Raw genomic sequence first — 17,929 nt, forward strand, 5'->3', positions numbered from 1 at the left:
TTCTCTCCAAGGCTCTAACTGGATGGCCCTTAGAAATTTTATTTTAGAAGAAAGATACACTAGGACTGTGCCAGCTACCACTGATATCACTAAGTGGGACCCTCTTATTCAGCCAATGAATGACATTTGTTCAGAACCTGACTATAAATACTCCTTTTCACTAGATATTAAATATATTACTTAGGGCTTCCCTGATGACACAGTGGCTGGGGGTCCGCCTGCCAATGCAGAGGACACGAGGTCGAGCCCTGGTCCGGGAAGATCCCACGTGCCGCGGAGCAGCTAAGCCCGTGCACCACAACTACTGAGCCCGCGTGCCACAACTACTGAGGCCTGGGCGCCTGGAGCCTATGCTCCGCAGCGGGAGAGGCCACCACAATGAGAAGCCCGCATACCGCAAAGAAGAGTAGCCCCCGCTCGCCGCAACTAGAGAAAGCCCGTGCGCAGCAACGAAGACCCAATGCAGCCAAAAATATAATAAAAATAATTAATTTAAAAAAGAGATAATGGATATAAATATATATATATATATATTACTTAGCTCCTACCAGGATCCAATGGATTTATTGAACAATTTTATGGCCTTGCCTCTCCCCAGGTTGGTTAGGAAGATGCACATTTGGTTTTACTCATGCGCAAGGTCACCTACAGGTAGCCTTTGAAACTGTCCCTGCCAATCTGCCTTTAATGTGAACACACTGGGATCAATCAGTCTTGCATTGGTATGATCGTTTGGTCACAATATTTATTCCTTCACTTGGAATAGAAGTTGTCATTATTCACAGAGACTTTAACAAAATTCACCCAGCAAGCCTTAAATGATAGTAACCAAGCCATTAGCTTGCTCAATTCAGAAGTTTCCATGATGAGAAAAGAGGTCCTATAAAATCACATGGCCTGGGCCTCCCTGGTGGTGCAGTGGTTGGGAGTCTGCCTGCCGATGCAGGGGACACGGGTTCGTGCCCCTGGTCCGGGAAGATCCCACATGCCGCGGAGCGGCTGGGCCCGTGGGCCATGGCTGCTGGGCCTGTGCATCCGGAGCCTGTGCTCTGTGGCGGGAGAGGCCACAACAGTGAGGAGCCCGCGTGCCACCAAAAAATAAATAAAATAAAAAATAAAAAATCACATGGCCCTAGATATTTTAACTGCTTCCCAAGAGTCTTCTAATATAACCCATATTGTGACACATATGAAAACGCAAATTTCCACTGTAAGTGATCTTCTTCCCAGTTTAGGAGAAACACTAGGAAAAAGGTTTGGTTCGGGGTGGGGGGGGGGTCCTGCTTTAAATCTTTACTAATGGCATTCTTACTCCTGTTGGTAATTTTGATGACAGTTTATATAACTTATAAAGTGATGGTTTCTTGCATTTCGTGCTATGTGTCACCAACTTCTACTAAAATAATAATATCTAAACTGATTGAAACTATTGATTACATCTATAGTTCTCTATAAAATAATGAACATGCACAATGCACATGCAATGTAAAATTGACATAAGTCCTACTGGGCAACTTGGAATTCACTGTCAGTGCTTGACAGACATTATACCACTACAGTCCCCCTAAAAGGAAAGAAAGAACCAGGCTTTTAGAACTGGCAATGGAGGGACATGACAGACCCAGGGTAGGTAAGCAACCACAGGTGGCATCAAGGGACCAAATATTTGATCACTTAATGCTTTCTATCAAAACATTAATGATCAAAAGAGGGAACTGATGAAATAAAACTATTTTTAAGGGAGGACAAAAACATTTAAACATAAAACTTTCTCTCTGCCCATTTGGGCCAATCCTCCTTTTTAGTGTGCACTGTGCTTCTACAATTATACATAAACCAGATCTCCTTAAAAGACACAGGAATGCCTGCTTGATGGTAAAGAGCAATTCTTCCTGGCACCAGAAAGGTAATTCCTTAGGCTATAACATGAGGGATGAGACATAACATGAGGGATGAGGCAGCATTGAACATGGGGCTGTTTTATTTCTTTTCCTTCTCAACTAAAGAGGGTTTTCATTTCCAGCTCAAGTGTATTTTATTTTATTTTATTTATTGCTATTATTTTTTGGCTGCAGCACACAGCTTGCAGGATCTTAGTTCCCCGACCAGGGATTGAACACAGCCTGGGCAGTGAAAGTGCCGAGTCCTAACCACTGGACCGCCAGGGAATCCCCATATTCCTTTCTTAATCCTTAATCAAGATGACTCGCTACTTGCCTTGTACATGCAGATCTGGACTATGTAAACTGTCAATACATCATTTGATATATAACTCTTTGTCTTCAAAATGTATATAACTGTGTATTCTCTTTTATTTATTTATTTTTTAAGTACAAACATCCCAGCAACAGCACATGGTGAGCTGTTGCTAAGGGCATAGGTCTTTATTGGAGGAGGGGTACAGGCAGGGCATGAGGAAGGTTCCCCCATTCTAAGAGGATGGGAACAGTCCTGGCTGCCCCACAGTGGGTTGTGTGGTGGGGGGGGTCTCTGGCCAGGCCACAGTCCACATGGGAAGACACCAATCAGTCCCAAAGTCATGGGAATGCCACACAAGCCTGGGAGTGGGCCCAGGCACTACACGGGAGCCCAAGGCAGGTCCCCTGGGCTAAACTATACAGGATGTTAAACTATACAGGATGAGGCTGTACATGAGTTAATTACAAAAGAGCTATACTTACAAAAATCTGTACACACATTTGAAAAACTCACAAAATTGTCATCTATGTATCACAAGTTGCTAAATGAAAATAACTTAAAATGGAATAAAATTATACATTTCTTTTCTCAATTCTTTTCAAAAGGATTAATATTTTTAAAGCACATATACTACTTTCCTTAGCAAATTCCACAAAGAGACTGAGCAGCCCAGCCCTCCTTGAGCCCCAGAGGACCTGAGCTATGAATGGGCCTGGCCAGGGGACACGGCCCAGAGTCAGGGAAGGGGAGTCAAGCCCACAGTACAGAGCAGAATGCTGAAACACAAAAAAGGAGGAAGTTGTCTCTGGCTACAACTCTGGCATTAAATAAAAGAGGCAAACAGGATGGAAACATGCAGCCCTGTCAGCCAGGTTGGGGCAGAGTAGAGGAACAGGCGGCCTTGAAGCCTGGCTCCAAGAAAGGTGGGAAGCAGGCCTGGGCACATACCCTGATGGGAGAAAGTTGTGTTTCAACCAGTTGGGTGTGCCTACTGGGCCTGGCAGGGAGCGCATGCATGAAAGAAACAGGGAAGGGCAGGTGGGCCACCTTGGCCACAGCCAGCTCATCCAGTAACTAAAGTGGATGTAGTACAAAAGTTGCAGCCAAGTACTATGGACATGCTACCTGCTTGCCTTAAGGGTCATGTGGCAATGTTGGGCCAAAGGCAGGACCCTGTCCTTGTCCTGGGTGCCTGGGTCCTCAGCCACAGAAAGAGCCTCAAGTTTTCCCAATGTGTGTGGGTCAGGGGAGACAGAACACTCTCCCCTTACACGTTAGCCGAGAGCTCCTGGGTCCAGGTATCAAGGCTCAGAGTTTGTGCTTCTCTTTGTAGTCTGTGCCCCCTGTTGGCACCAGCAGGCTAAGAATGGACAGAGGAATATCTGGGCCTCTCACCCCATGGCAGAGCACCCAGCCTGAGCTCAAAATATCACAACAGCCCTTCCACACTGACAAGGTGTCCAAGAAAACCCACAGGGTGGCCTGCCGAATAGGATGCGATGCACAGTTCCATGGGGCAGAGGGGCATGGGTGGTGATGATCCTAGTGGAGCTCCGTGGCCCTCAGGTCTGCATCAGGCCTGGGAGGGCCATAAATGATCACCGAGGCAATGTGGTTGTTCTGCATGACCTCAAAGATCATCCGCTGAAGACCAAAGCAGAATGTGGAGCCAAATGGGTTGGTGTTGTCTGGGGAGCAGGACCTGTGCAGAGCAACAGGCCTCTCCACAGGATGGCCCAGAAGCTCTTGGATGTTGTCCCCCTTGCTGTAGGTCATGCACGTTTCTGTCTGACTATCTGTGTTTTCTCTCTTTACAGTTAGTGGATTCTTGAACTCACAGTGGTGATAAATGTTAAAATTATAATGTCCAGGGTAATTGGTGTATAGGACAAAGTTCTTCACTTTGAGTGTATTCGCGTCAAAGAGGATGTCCACTCCAAGAGTGAAGTAGTTAAAAAAGTAGTCATCGCACTTGGATGGAACTTGCTTATCAGGAGAAGGAGAATAAATCTTCATTTTGTCTTCTGACTTGTAGAAGACCTTGTGTGGAGAGGTAAGCATGCTAAGAACATCTTGGCAGGAACTGCCAAAATACACTAAGAATTCAAATACCCACATCTTGGCATCTGTTAATAGGCTGGGTCCGCAACCTGCGGCAAGTAGGCGAAGTCATAAACCTGAGGGTCCAGTTCCATCTCAAAGAACATCTATACTCTCAGCACACACATTGCCCAGGAAACAGCTCGGGGCATCATGGGAACCTTGGTATCCTGTAGGCTGTTTCCACTGTAGATGTGCATTCGTTTCACGATTGCTTCGTGTGTTGTCTGGAGAGAAGCCAGACCATGGGCAAAACTGGGTTCGCACTTGGGAGCCTCGGTCCATGAATCTAGCTGAAAAGAGAAAAAGACAGTCCTCTGAAGTTGAGGTGGAAGAGCTGCTCAGTGGAGTTGTACACTCCAGGATGGGTTGCATCGAAAGACCGGTCAATCTGCTCAATGGTGGGAGCTATGGCTTGAGAATTGAAATGCACACCACAATATTTTAACTTTACTTTAGTCAAGTCATATATTTCGATCACCTTAAGTCTCTGATAGTTTCATCCCATCCTGAGCCAGGTTAAAGATGAGGTGATGGCTTAGAGGAGACCAGTGCACCTTCCCATTGCTTGTTTCCCAGAGAACACTGAGGCACCACCTCCACGCCCAGCATTGGTTTGGTTCGCTGATCCGGCAGCCTCCCTGCCGCAGCGCAGACAGACCGGAGCTCACCTGACTGGCAGCAGCCTCGGGAGGCCCTGTGCATTAACTTCTAATGGGCAGAAAAGTCCTCAGAGCTTTCTGAAAGATTGTCTCCCGGGCTATAATCCTCAGGTTGGCTCAAATAAAATTCTCTATTGCTTTCTTAGATTGACTATTAATCAAATTTTTCGTGGACAATATAATGTCCAGAATAGACAAATCTATAGAGACAGAAGATTAGTGGGTTGTGGCGGGGGGTGGAATGGGGAATAGGAAGTGACTTCTAATTGGTAAGGGTTTCATTTTTTCGGCGGTGAACGTTCTACCATTGATTATAGAGATGGTTGCACATCTCTGTGATTACACTAAAAAAAAAACACTGGGGCTTCCCTGGTGGCGCAGTGGTAGAGAGTCCGCCTCCCGATGTAGGGGACACGGGTTCGTGCCCCGGTTCGGGAAGATCCCACATGCCGCGCAGCGGCTGGGCCCGTGAGCCATGGCCGCTGAGCCTGCGCGTCCGGAGCCTGCGCGTCCGGAGCCTGTGCTCCGCAACGGGAGAGACCACAACAGTGAGAGGCCCGTGTACTGAAAAAACAAAACAAAAACACTGAACTGTGCATTCTATCTTTATACATTTTTTTCCTTTTTTTTTTTTTTTTTTGGCTGCCAGCCTGGGGTATTTCAATTCCGCGACCAGGGGTTAACCCCAGGCTGTGGTAATGAAAGCCCGGAATCCTAACCATTAGGCAACCAGGGAACTCCCAAACTGTACATTTTAAATGGAAGAAATGTATGTTATGTGAATTACATCTCAAAACGTTGTTTAAAAATACTATCCACTATTAACATTTGTCTTATTCATCCCCAAAAGACTAATATTTGATATCTTTGAATAAAATCCCAAGAATGTGCACCAGATTCTAAAGACAATTCTAAAAATGGTTATCCAAAAGTATCGAAGTCTAAAGGAACTAGTCCAAAGAAAACACCACATTTTGGGGCATGTACATTTCCCAATGTTTAAAAACTTTTACATAACTTATGAAATGCAATACAAAACACATAATGAGTATACTGAAGTACATTTCAGAGCCCTAATTTTTCTGCTTCCCTGGAAGAGGGCTGAAATTTGTATATATTCTGAGTCAGTTGGTTTTAGAATTCTTGGGACCTATTTGCATTAAAGAACTATTTCTTAAATATTTTTCAGTATACATTGAATATACCAAGGAAATTCAAATATAAAGAAAAATTCCGCTAAGATCTAGAAATACATTCCAGGCTCTCAAAAATTTGGTTAATACCAAGAAGACATTCTTTTTTTTTTAACATCTTTATTGGAGTATAATTGCTTTACAATGGTGTGTACTTTCTGCTTTATAATAAAGTGAATCAGCTATACATATACATATATCTCCATATCTCTTCCCTCTTGCTTCTCCCTCCCTCCCGCCCTCCCTATCCCACCCCTCTAGGTGGTCACAAAAAAGCACCGAGCTGATCTCCCTGTGCTATTCGGCTGCTTCCCACTAGCTATCGGTTTTACATTTGGTAGTGTATATATGAAGAAGACAAATTCTTAATGAAACTTTTTGTTTTTTGGCCGCGCTGTGTGGCTTGCGGGTTTTATTTCCCTGATCAGGGATGAAACCCAAGCCCCCTGCAGTGGAAGCGCCGAGTCCCGCCACTGCACCTCCAGGGAAGTCCCTTGAAACTCTTTTAAGCTAAAAATAAAAATTTTTTTAATGAGATTTTTTTCCGTACAGAAAAAGCGGGAACATCTATTCAACTGTATCGGAATGAGAGAAAAGAAATCATTTCTTATATGAAAAGTAACAGATTATATGGACTCTCAATAAACTTTTATTTTTGAATAAATAAACAAATCTTCCGGGAATACACGTTTGCTTGTACGTCAACCTAAAGCATTTCAGCGAGACAAAAATATCGTGAGCGCCGCTGGTGTAGTGGTATCATGCAAGATTCCCATTCTTGCGACCCGGGTTCGATTCCCGGGCGGCGCATCCAACTTTTGTCCTTGCCTTAAATAATTTTTATAATCTTTCTTCTTCTGGAAACACAATTTTTCATTTCCATGAAGATTTATATTTCACTATAAATTACTGTTGACACATTCGAATCTGGAGTGGAATTCAAAAGAGTTTCCTCAAGTCATGAACTAGTTAACCTTTACGCCTGCGCAGTCTGAGACATCCCCGAGCGTCGCTGGAAGAGCGGCTGCGCAACGAGTGAATATAAGGACTGAGGTGCAGCCTGGCGGCCAGGAGGTTGAAAGTGCAAGATTATTCTGCGCCTGCGCGGTCCGGGTCACTTCGCTGGCCGCTTCAAGGCTCCCGGCTCGCCGCCATCTTGTGTTGGGGCTTCATTGTTCGCGCTGGGCCGGGTGGTTTAGTGTAATTGCCGCCGAAGGAGGGGGCGGAGTAACCTCCGGTCGGCCGAGAAACCCAGCTATTTCACAGACATAGCAGCTCAAAAGATTTGTGAGGTAGTAAAGGGTAGAGAGCTGGACCCGGAGGCGCCGCCGCGACAGCAGCAGCCATGGAGGACGAAATGCCTAAGACTCTGTGAGTCTGGGGCAGCGATGAGGGGGGCGGGATGGTGTTGGTCCCGGAGCGAAGCTTCGGCTCTGCGCCGCTCCCCAGCCTATTGTTCCCCGCGGACGCCGCGATATCATGGTTCCTCTCCCTAGCGCTCACCGGGATGCCTAGGGACCAAGACCCGGGCTGTGAGGGGACGAGATGGACGGAGACGGGGCTCAAACCTCTAAATTAGTCCCTGCCGCGTAACTACCCCACAGCGTCGCGTTTGGCTTCGTCCCGGGCGCTCTGTGGTCTTAGGCGTGGAGAAAAGATTTTCATTCAAACCTGTTTTTAGAACTCGGCTAGCCTTTTTGTTCTACGCTTTCCTTCTCTCCTCCCATCCCCCTCCCCCGCGTCTCGATTAACCTCTTTTGATTTTTACAGCCGTCTCCCTTTCATTTTACTTTGATTTTCTCTAGAAACTCTTCCTTTCAGTGTCTTTCGTTGATAAGAATTTTTGTCTTGAAAATGCTTATACTGATTTTCAGGGACTTAAACTTTATTCTCGCAGTTGCCAACTGGAAAAACGCCAAATGTTTTTTCTTGAACTTCTCTGTGGCTTTCCTTCCGTGGCACCCCCTCCCCTGATCAAAAAGCCCCAAATCGGACCCCTTAAGGATCTTGAAACTGCTTTTTAAAAATGGAACTCTCCCCCGGAGGTATATATTAACTGAGGGGAAGTGAATATAATGCATTTTTATCGTCGCTTGCTACTTTTCTGATTGACATGTCGTTGAAGCAGCGGGGAGTTTTTAATGAAGCAACAATTGATAAGTACCTTAACATATTTAGTCACCTCTGAGAATTTTTAGACTTAGTGTTAAGTGATCTTAGTTTGGGATCTTTTCTTTGTCGTGTTGCTCTCCCCGCCCCCTCTCCTTTGTTTTTTTCGAAATATTATCCGCTGAGGTGATCCTGCCTTTGTTGCTTTTCTCGAAAAGAAGAAAAAGCCCGATGAGTTTTTGACGTAGCTTTTTTGTTTTTATTCTTAGAATACTGGCAGTTTGAGAACTCAAGGCAATAAAAATACGCTCAGGTTTCTTTTTGCAACTCTCTGGATATCACAGTTGTTATGAAGTACAACGTAATCAATTATTTTTTTCGCCAACAAAATAGTTTACGTTTTGTAATCTATATGAGAAATATAGTTACGCTTGTTTTCTTAATGAATAGGTAAACTTTTTTGATAGTTTGTCTCATAATCTGTTAGTTACGTTATGTGTCTTTTTAATAGGATGCAGCAATTAGCCCATGACTTTTGTCTTTTGAAAGATTATATCTGTAGATGAATACTCCCTAAAACATCATTAGCCCCATAGAGTTTATGGAAACCTTTTTTCCCTCTTGCCTCTTCGCTGGAAGTATGATAGCCAGCAGCATATTGGATTAAGAACGGCTCATCTTTTATAATGTCTTTAAGAATCTTATTTTGAAGTTTTTAATTTCAGAAACTGCCAAAAATAATCTGAGAATTTAACCTATTTAGTACGTTGATTTGGGAATATCAAATAATGAAGACAACTTAAGCTTTCCTAGGCCAGTCTACAAAAGCAAGCAGTACTAGCTTGGGGACAGGGGACCAACCATTGCAGGAGAATTAATGAAGTTTTATTTATTATTTAATTTATTATTTATTTATTGAATACTTATCGTTTGCCATGTGTTCTCTGTTAAGTGCTTTATGAGCTTGTGTAATCCTCATCAGAATTCTGCAGTAAATGGGTCCATTTTACAGCTGAGGAAAAGCTAAGCTTAGAATTAAAGTAACTCATCCCAAGTCATATACCCTTTTGTTCATCATCCTGCAACTCTACTGTCCTCAACTCTTGACACTTACATTTATGACTAATTTTGCCTTGTATGCTTTACTAGAACACCCCATCCAAGAATCTTTTCCCCAAAGTAGTCCATGCTTTAACATTTCCTATTATCCCCTCCCTCGCTTCTGCCTTTCTCAACCAAAACTCCCATTCTTCCAGTCAGACCAATCTTGATTAAATATGAGTAGGTGCTCATCCCTGATTTTTCCCAGCAGTGTTTTTTATTTTTAATATAAAATGTTTGTTTGAATAACCTTGGGAGTCAGAGGCTTTTAATATGTTCTTAGCAATGTCTGGTCCATGGTAAGTGATCATTAAATTTGTTTTAAAAACTGGTACAGTTTCAAGCAGTGAATCAAGATTTTAGTCATTCTTGAGGGTAAGATACAGTCTGAATTTCCGTATTGCCTGTGTACCTGAATGGCTCAGAGGAAGTGCCTTCCTTTGCCACAAACGAGTGTTCGGCAGTGCCTTGTTAGAGACTGTTCGATTTCTTGTCAGCACTACTCTGGAAATGTACAGTTGACCCTTGGGCAATGCAAGGGTTAGGAGCTCCAGCCCTCAAGCAGTCAAAAATCCATGTATAACTTTTACAGTCAGACCTCAGCTTCTGCGGATTCAACCAACTGTGGATCATGTAGTACATATTTAGTGAAAAAATTCCATGTGTATAAGTGGATCCACACAGTTCAAACACATGTTGTTCAAGGGTCAACCGTATTGTGAGAAGTGGTTTGATTCTGGAAATGTTTTGAAAACAGAGCTGTGGGAATTGCCAGTGGTTTGGATGTTGAATGTGAGAGTGAAGTCAGCAATAACTTTAATTTGCAAACGCGTAATTATCAGCCATCTAGAATGTTAGTTTGTTGTAAAATATAATTTAAAACGAGAACTGTCCTGAGAGCATGGATATCTTATTAATAAGTCTTCTGGGCATAGTGTTAGATACTTTTGTTCAGACTGGTTTATGTACAGTTGGCCCTCTGTATCCACTGAAGTGGAACCCTCAGATATGGTGGGCCAGTTGTAAGAAACCTGAGCATCCATGGGTTTTGGTAACCATGGGAGGGGGCAGGTCCAGGAAACAATCCCCTGGGAGTACCAAGAGATGGCTGGCTGCATATGGTCTGTTCTCCAAGTGAAGGAGGTGCTAGCTGATAAAATAAGAGGGTTTCAGCTATCACGCAACAGAGTGTCCTTTGTGAAGAGTAGACAGTTGTTAAATAATAGTAAGGTTATGATGCTGGTATATAGTATTTGTATTATGTACAACGAGCATTTACTGTCATACATAATTTCTTTTTTTAAATTGAATATAGTTGATGTACAATATTTTATAAGTTACAGGTGTACAGTATAGTGATTCACAATTCTTAAAGGTTATACTCCATTTATAGTTATTTTATAAATTATTGACTGTATTCCCTGTAACGTATAATATACTCTTGTCATAATTTCGTAATTAGTAGGAGACATATACCTTTCCCCCCTGAACTAGAGGGACTCAGGCAGAATGGGTTAATTCCCTAGCAAATTGCAAATGTTCAAAAGTAATTCTGAGAGAGTACAGTTATCTCTTTGACAAATATTTATAGAGCACTTAAATATTCCAGGCAGGGTTCTAGATAGTAGATATATAGTATGAATGAAAAAAAATCTCTGTTCTTATGAAATTTATCATTAGATTAAAACGTATTCATGTTTTTCACTCAGATTTTCAGAGGCCTCATATCAAAGTCTGCATTTTTATACGATTGTGGCTCATAACAAACCCAATACAGCATTCTGCCTTGTAAATTTTTCTTTGTAGCTTAAATTTTCTAGACCTGTACTAATCAAAATGAATATTTAAAATGTTTTGGATTCCAATGTTATAACTGTTTGAACTTAATATCAGCTTTAAAAGTATATATTAAATTGACATGAAATCCTATCCCAGAACTGTCAAGTTTTCACTAGCATTGATGACTTTTTCCATTGAATTTTCTCAGGAGGCTTTTTTTTTTTTAGATTTATTTATTTTTACTGTACACAGGATCTTTGTTGTAGCATGTAGATTTCTTAGTTGCGGATGCACGTGGGATCTAGTTCCTGGACCAGGGATTGAACCTGGGGTGCCTGCACTGGGAGCATGGAGTCTTACCCACTGGACCACCAAGGAAGTCCCTCAGGAAGCTTTTTATTTTGAAAAATTTAAAACCTATGGAAAAGTAGCAAAAATAGTACGTTGTAGACTTTGATAACTTTCATGTGGCTTTACCAATTGCTAATAGTTAGCCAAATTTGCTGAACCATTTGAGAAGACATCATGACACTTAGGGGCTAAATACGTCTAAGAATAGGGGCATTCTCTTATGTAACGGCAATATAATTTTCATATTAAGGAGGCTACACTGAGTCAGCATTGTTAACTAATACACAGTTTATGCTCATATTTTATCCAGTTGCCCAAGGAGGATGTTTACTTTCCAGTTCTGCACAAGATTGGTACATGTTCTCAGAGGTGATATAATAAATATCAACATGGGATACTTCAGTCTATGCTGTTAACAAAAAGTTCATGGAACACATAGAAAGGGATATTTAACGTTCTTGAATAAAAAGCATCTTGAAAAATTAAAACTACATAAATGTAAGAAATTTACATTTTTGTTTAGTAGTCCAGTTGACATTGTGACAGGGAATTTGGCTTACAACTGCTCCAGTATCAATTTTTGTATCACTCAGTATTTTCTTAAACGCAAGCTGCAAAAAAATTCAGGCATACAAGGAATTTGTTTAAAAAGATATTGGACACTCCCAGAATTTGCAGGAAGGTTATGGAACCTGGCTTAGAAAATGTTCAGGAAAGAGACAACTAACTGTCAGGCCTACAGTCCTAATCAAGCCACAGATCATCCCAGAAAGGATACTACTGCCACACCTACTGAGGACCTGATACTACAGCTTCCACTTTCACTGGGCATGGGACTCTGCGGCTGTTTGCCACCAAAGTGGATTCTCTTCAGTCTCTGCTTCTTTCACCCCGATCTTTGTCTTCTATGTTCAGGACTGGTATCTGTAATTGCGCTAGCCCAGATCACATGCAAGGGAGACTATATAACCATATTTAGCCTTTTCATCTTCTGAAGAGGAGTCAGGCTTTGCCACAGAGTGAGGATTTCTCTAAAAACAGGAAGATATTTGGCAGCCTAAAAAAAAAATCTGTTACACAGGTAACTTAAATCCATGCTGTTAAGAGGAAATCCTTTCACTTCAGAAACAGAATAGTGTGTGACAAAGTATGGGACAATTAAGAAACATTTTTATATAAAAATGGGAATGAACTACAAGTATATATGTTACTTGTAGTTTATTGTATTGGTGTCGAAGGTTGAGAGCAAGTTGTTGTGTAACTTCCTCTGAAGAGACTTTCTCGAACAGCTGTGTGTAGAGTTAATTGATAAAGCCTCCTGGAACATATAGTATACAGCAGGCCACATTAAATAAACAAATATAAAGGCAATACAGACCTTAGTGCTTTTTAAAGTATGTTTTATTATTATTATTAGCTATCTTCAAACTACGTAAATCACTTGGAAAATATTTCTGAGAAAATCTTAAAGTTTTGCAAAGAGTAAATGATAGACTCCGGGTTCCCTAAATACTGTTCAGCTTGTCACTGGATTATCTACCTTTAGCAAAGCAGATGTTAGAATTAAATTTTCAGAAGAGCCATTTTTTTCATTTAGACATATGCAACCCTTAGGATTTCTTATAGGCACAAGAGTCGGGTAAGAATAGATACAGAAGAGTTGCAGAGATAGTACAGAGTTCTCGTTTGACTTTCACCCAGCTTCTCTTAATGTTAACATCTTACTTATATAACCATGATGTAATTATCACAACTAAGAAATTAACATTGGTACAGTACTGTTAACTACAAATTTTATTACCATTTCCCCATGCCACTAATGTCCTTTTTCTATTCCAGGATCTAATCCAAGATACCACATTGTGTTCAGTTGTCATGTCTCTATCCTGTAATATGTAAGGAGATATCTTTCATTACTGTGGCACTTTTGAAGGGTACTGTTTCTCCACTGTACAATGACTACTGTTTTTCTCGACATACTCTGTCAGTTAGAATTGAGTCACTAAGGTAGCCGACCCTCAAGTAGAGGGAAATTAAGCTTCACTTCAGAGAGGGAAGTGTATCAAAGAATTCTTGTCAGTAGCGATTATTACTAAGGTGTTTTAATGGTGATTTCTCTCATTTCTTCTACATTTATTAATTAGAATTCTGTAAGAAAAAGCTCTTGCCCCCCCCACACCTTAATCTAGAATTCAGTCAAGGATTATTCATTGTATTAGGTTGTCAGTCTTTTAAGTCCCTCTTAATCAAACACAGTCTTTTTTAGAACAATAATCTTTTGAAGATAATCAAATAAGTCGCCATATAATAATCAAATAAGTCGCCATAATACACATATATATATGTGTAATTTGTGTAATTGTTTTATATGCCCAATATCCTGTAAACTTAGATCTAAATTTAAGCTTAGCTAGATTCAATTAGATCTTTCTGATTTGAATACTTCATAGATTGATATTATATAATTCATATAGTACATACAATGTCTCATTGTTTATCCATAAAATGATTTAAAGTTTGAACACTGGGTCAAAGTGGCCAAAAGCTCTCACTTTTAAGGTGGGTTTTCCCTTTGCAGTTGTTAAGTGATCTATGTGATAATTTAGGCACCCTGCAAATATCCATTTTCTTACCAACCTTTCACCTAATAGTTTTATATCCATTAATGGTTCATGCCTGAGTCAGTTTTTCAGTCAGGCTTACACATTGCTAATTTAATGCTCTCTGTCTACATTTACTGACTAGCATTTTTCTATAAAGGAACTGTTCATTGTTCCTTAAGACTCAGCACTTCTCCCTTTGCCATTTTAACCTATACCTGTGCCTTCACAGTAAGCATTCAATATTCTGTTGAATGGGTAAATGGAAGGAAGGAATTGAATCCACACTTTCTGGCATGTATAGATGTTTATCTTTGGGGGGAGAGAGTCCATACCTTTCATCACATTCCCTGAAGGATTCTTAGCAGAAGAATGAGAAACTACAGTTGTTGGGAGACAACATTCTCTGATTTCAGAAGTAATAAACCTCTAACTCTAACATGTCTGGAGGTAATCTCATTTTAAAATCCCCTTTTGAAAATTAATTTATAAACCCTTTAAATAAGGATCATCCCCCTTCCCCCAGAAAAAGTAAGGATCATCCCAGTCATGTGGTCTTATAATACATTATTTACACTAATTAAGTTTGTTAGCCACCACTTCATATTATCTGTTAAAAGTCTCTCCTAGACTCTTTCTACTCCCTTTCTACTATCACTGATCAGTGGAAGGTTTCCCATTGAAAGGTTTCCGATTCTTTTGTGAGCATGTACAACACCTGATAAGTGATTTATCCATGATTTTTCAAAAATATGTTTACTGTGTAAGCCAAAGTATACCTAAATTGGACAGTTTTAGGGAAATCCTGTGAATTAAAAATTGAAGAAAATTAATGTTCTCAGTAATACTGTAGAAGTAGAAATAATTGCAAAGCTTTCCAGGATTGATTGTATAAAATGTTCTACATATTTAATGATTCATTTGAGTGATTTTAAGCATATCTTCCTAAGGTAAGCCTAGAAACTTAGAAACAAGCAACAGGTTTTATTTGTACAACCTTGAATAAAAACACACACACACTAGCTTCCCCTCTACTAACAGTGTGTCATTAATATATTTGCAAGTAACGTATCTTCCATATGTTTTGAAAGAGATTTTGAAGTTTTCACAAACTTTTAAAAAGTTCCCAAATAGTAGATCCCAAAGATCTACCTATTCCCCATATTCACTCTCCAGTAATCAACTTTAGGAACTGATGCAAAAGAAGCAAATTTAAAATGATGAATTGTTTTTCTTTGTGTTTCAGATATGTCGGTAACCTTTCCCGAGATGTGACAGAAGCTTTAATTCTCCAGCTCTTTAGCCAGATTGGACCTTGTAAAAACTGCAAAATGATTATGGATGTAAGGGTATTTTACTTAGTTAACTTTCTTTTTTTTCTTTTCTCTGAGGTTGTCCATGATACATTATTTAAATCCATTACTTCCAGGAACTCTTAAATTGCTTTATACAGTCTAAATTCATAGGGGTTTTAGTAAATTTGTAATGAACCCGTTTTGGCCATGAAGTTTGTTTTAGTAAGTAAAGAAAGAAGAGAATGGTACTAATCATGCCTAAAGCAGGTGACAACTATATGTGGGCTCTTGTTTTAAAGTGTATTGAGGCATCAGAATTGTTTGTTTTATATGTGGTATCAGTTGATTGGCTAAACTAGAAATTCAGTTATTACAATTAAAATGGGAAATTGGGTAAAAAAAATAATAGACTTTGATACTGTGAAAGTGTTTTTAACTTAATTTTAAAGGTCATGATTCAAGTTTTTCTTGTATTGTGGCAGTGCCCATCCATCAGACCTTAATGTATAGAAAAAACATAGAATTCACTCATCTAATTGGTATTAATCCTGAGTCATAATGTGTGTTAAAAGGCACCTTAAAATTCTTTTGATGAGAAAAACAGTGCTAAAGAGAAATCCTTTTATCCCTGGTCTCACCTACCTTTAAACTTTTGGTTTTCTTTTTTCCAGGAAAGAAAATCATGTATGTGTCTGTATCTACTACTTTCTCTTCTATTGTATTTCAATTTAACTTTTTTTTACTTGGTATTTTTAAAAATAATTATTTAGCCAGTTGGCTTTGGTTTGCTGTCTCATATTTTAAAATGTCAAACCTTTCTCCTGGGATTTCCCCAGTGGTCCAGTGGTTAAGACTCTGCCTTCCAATGCCGGTTCGATCCCTGGTCAGGGAATTAAGATCTCATCTGGCGCGGGGTGCAGCCAAAAACGAAAAAAAAAAACTTTCTCCTAATGTGGTAGGGTCACCTACATATAATATAGATGGATTCAACAGATGTTTTTTGTCCTTTACACTCTTCTAAAGTGTTGTTTTTTTTGTTTTTTGGGGTTTTTTTGGCGGTACGCGGGCCTCTCACTGTTGTAGCCCCTCCCGTTGCGGAGCACAGGCTCCGGACGCGCAGGCTCAGCGGCCATGGCTCACGGGCCCAGCCGCTCCACGGCACGTGGGATCCTCCAGGACCGGGGCACGAACCCGTGTCCCCTGCATCGGCAGGCGGACCCTCAACCACTGCGCCACCAGGGAAGCCCCTAAAGTGTTTTCTTATCACATTTAATATCTGTATGCCTTTGGATAAAGAAGAAAAGATTTCTGTACCCTTAGAGAAAGATAAGAGGGAGAGATAGGGGACTATGATGGAGAATTTAAAACCAGTCTTTCATCTGGGGCTCCTTCCTTATCTTAGGGATAGTATTTATGGAATGCCTACTGCCTGTTATTTTAATGCTGATGCCTTATCACATGCTCAATAGAAACATTACAAAGCAGCTGTTATTCCTTTTTTTTATTATTTTATTTATTTACTTTTGGCTGCTTTGGTTCTTTGTTGCTGTGCGTGGCTTTCTCTAGTCAAGGCAAGTGGGGGCTACTCTTCGTTGCAGTGCATGGGCTTCTCATTGCGGTGGCTTCTCTTCTTGCGGAGCATGGGCTCTAGGCACACGGGCTTCAGTAGTTGTGGCTCACGGGCTCTAGAGTGCAGGCTCAGTAGTTGTGGCGCAGGGACTTAGTTACTCCGTGGCATGTGGGATCTTCCCGGACCAGGGCTTGAACCCGTGTCCCCTGCATTGGCAGGCAGATTCTTAACCACTCTGCCACCAGAGGAGCCCTTCCTATTTAATATACACAGAAATGGGGCAAAGCAAGGATGTAAACCCAGATTGATCTGTTCTCTCCATAGGTCTGTAGGCTGCTATTCTCTCTGTGTCTGGGTCTTTCTAGATATTTGCCTGTTAAAGATCACTAGGCAAAATGTTAATGACTGCTGGACCTACAGAAAAGGCTAGCTAGGTTACCTCTGCCACTTTGTATAAATTTTGGATTTTCGTCACTCAAAGGCTTAGATTAACTATTCCTTCTCCTCCTCCTTATCATTATTTTATTATTATTAAAGTCTAAATCCTAGTCTTTTCACACTGATGCACTGATGTTCATATTTAGGAATTTTATACTCCCTAGAGTATAAAGGCTGATAATGTATATGCTTAGAATTTTTTTTTAATCTAAAAAGTAGTTGTTGTTTTTTTTCTGGGTACAAATTAAGTAAAATGAACATTCTTATTTATTTGATTGTCTTACTCTTAGGTGTAAGCCACTTTTCTAACCACATTCTGATGCCTGTCAACATAGATCTTGGTAATAGAATTCCCATTAAATATAACATTAGTTTGATTATACATTTTTAAAAACATTTTTATATTCTCTAATGTTTTTAAAGTAAAATAATGGATAGTTTCAATGTCATCAATTTTGTGGTTGCCTCCTTGCTCTAAAATTCTTTAAAATCATTGCCAGTGACTTTTTTTAACTGTTAATTGTGCTTGAAA

At 40.5% G+C, this 17,929-nt stretch overlaps 1 protein-coding gene, 1 non-coding gene and 1 pseudogene across 8 annotated transcripts in view; 2 read left to right on the forward strand and 1 right to left on the reverse strand.

Moving 5' to 3' along the window:
• Positions 1-3,741: 3,741 nt before the first annotated feature.
• Positions 3,742-4,911, reverse strand: LOC115864181 (phagosome assembly factor 1 pseudogene; annotated as a pseudogene).
• A 1,982-nt stretch (positions 4,912-6,893) lies between these two features.
• On the forward strand, positions 6,894-6,964 carry TRNAG-CCC (transfer RNA glycine (anticodon CCC)). The gene has a single exon. It is a non-coding gene; the product is annotated as a tRNA-Gly (tRNA).
• Positions 6,965-7,223: 259 nt separating this feature from the next.
• TIA1 (TIA1 cytotoxic granule associated RNA binding protein) overlaps positions 7,224-17,929 on the forward strand; it is a 29,150-nt gene continuing 18,444 nt past the window's right edge. For 2 of the 7 annotated variants that reach the window (XR_009566064.2, XM_060309066.2), the window contains exons 1-2: positions 7,224-7,525; positions 15,341-15,437. Coding sequence is in view for 5 of the 7 variants with exons in the window: in XM_060309066.2 (XP_060165049.1) it covers positions 7,500-7,525; positions 15,341-15,437 (123 nt within the window). In the remaining 2 variants the exon portion in view is untranslated. The remainder of the gene's footprint in view (positions 7,526-15,340; positions 15,438-17,929) is intronic. The other 5 variants (XM_030877475.3, XM_030877478.2, XR_004043807.3 and 2 more) reach the window with 4 other exon arrangements.

This window comes from Globicephala melas, chromosome 12 (assembly GCF_963455315.2).
Source record: "Globicephala melas chromosome 12, mGloMel1.2, whole genome shotgun sequence".
Lineage (NCBI taxonomy): Eukaryota > Metazoa > Chordata > Mammalia > Artiodactyla > Delphinidae > Globicephala > Globicephala melas.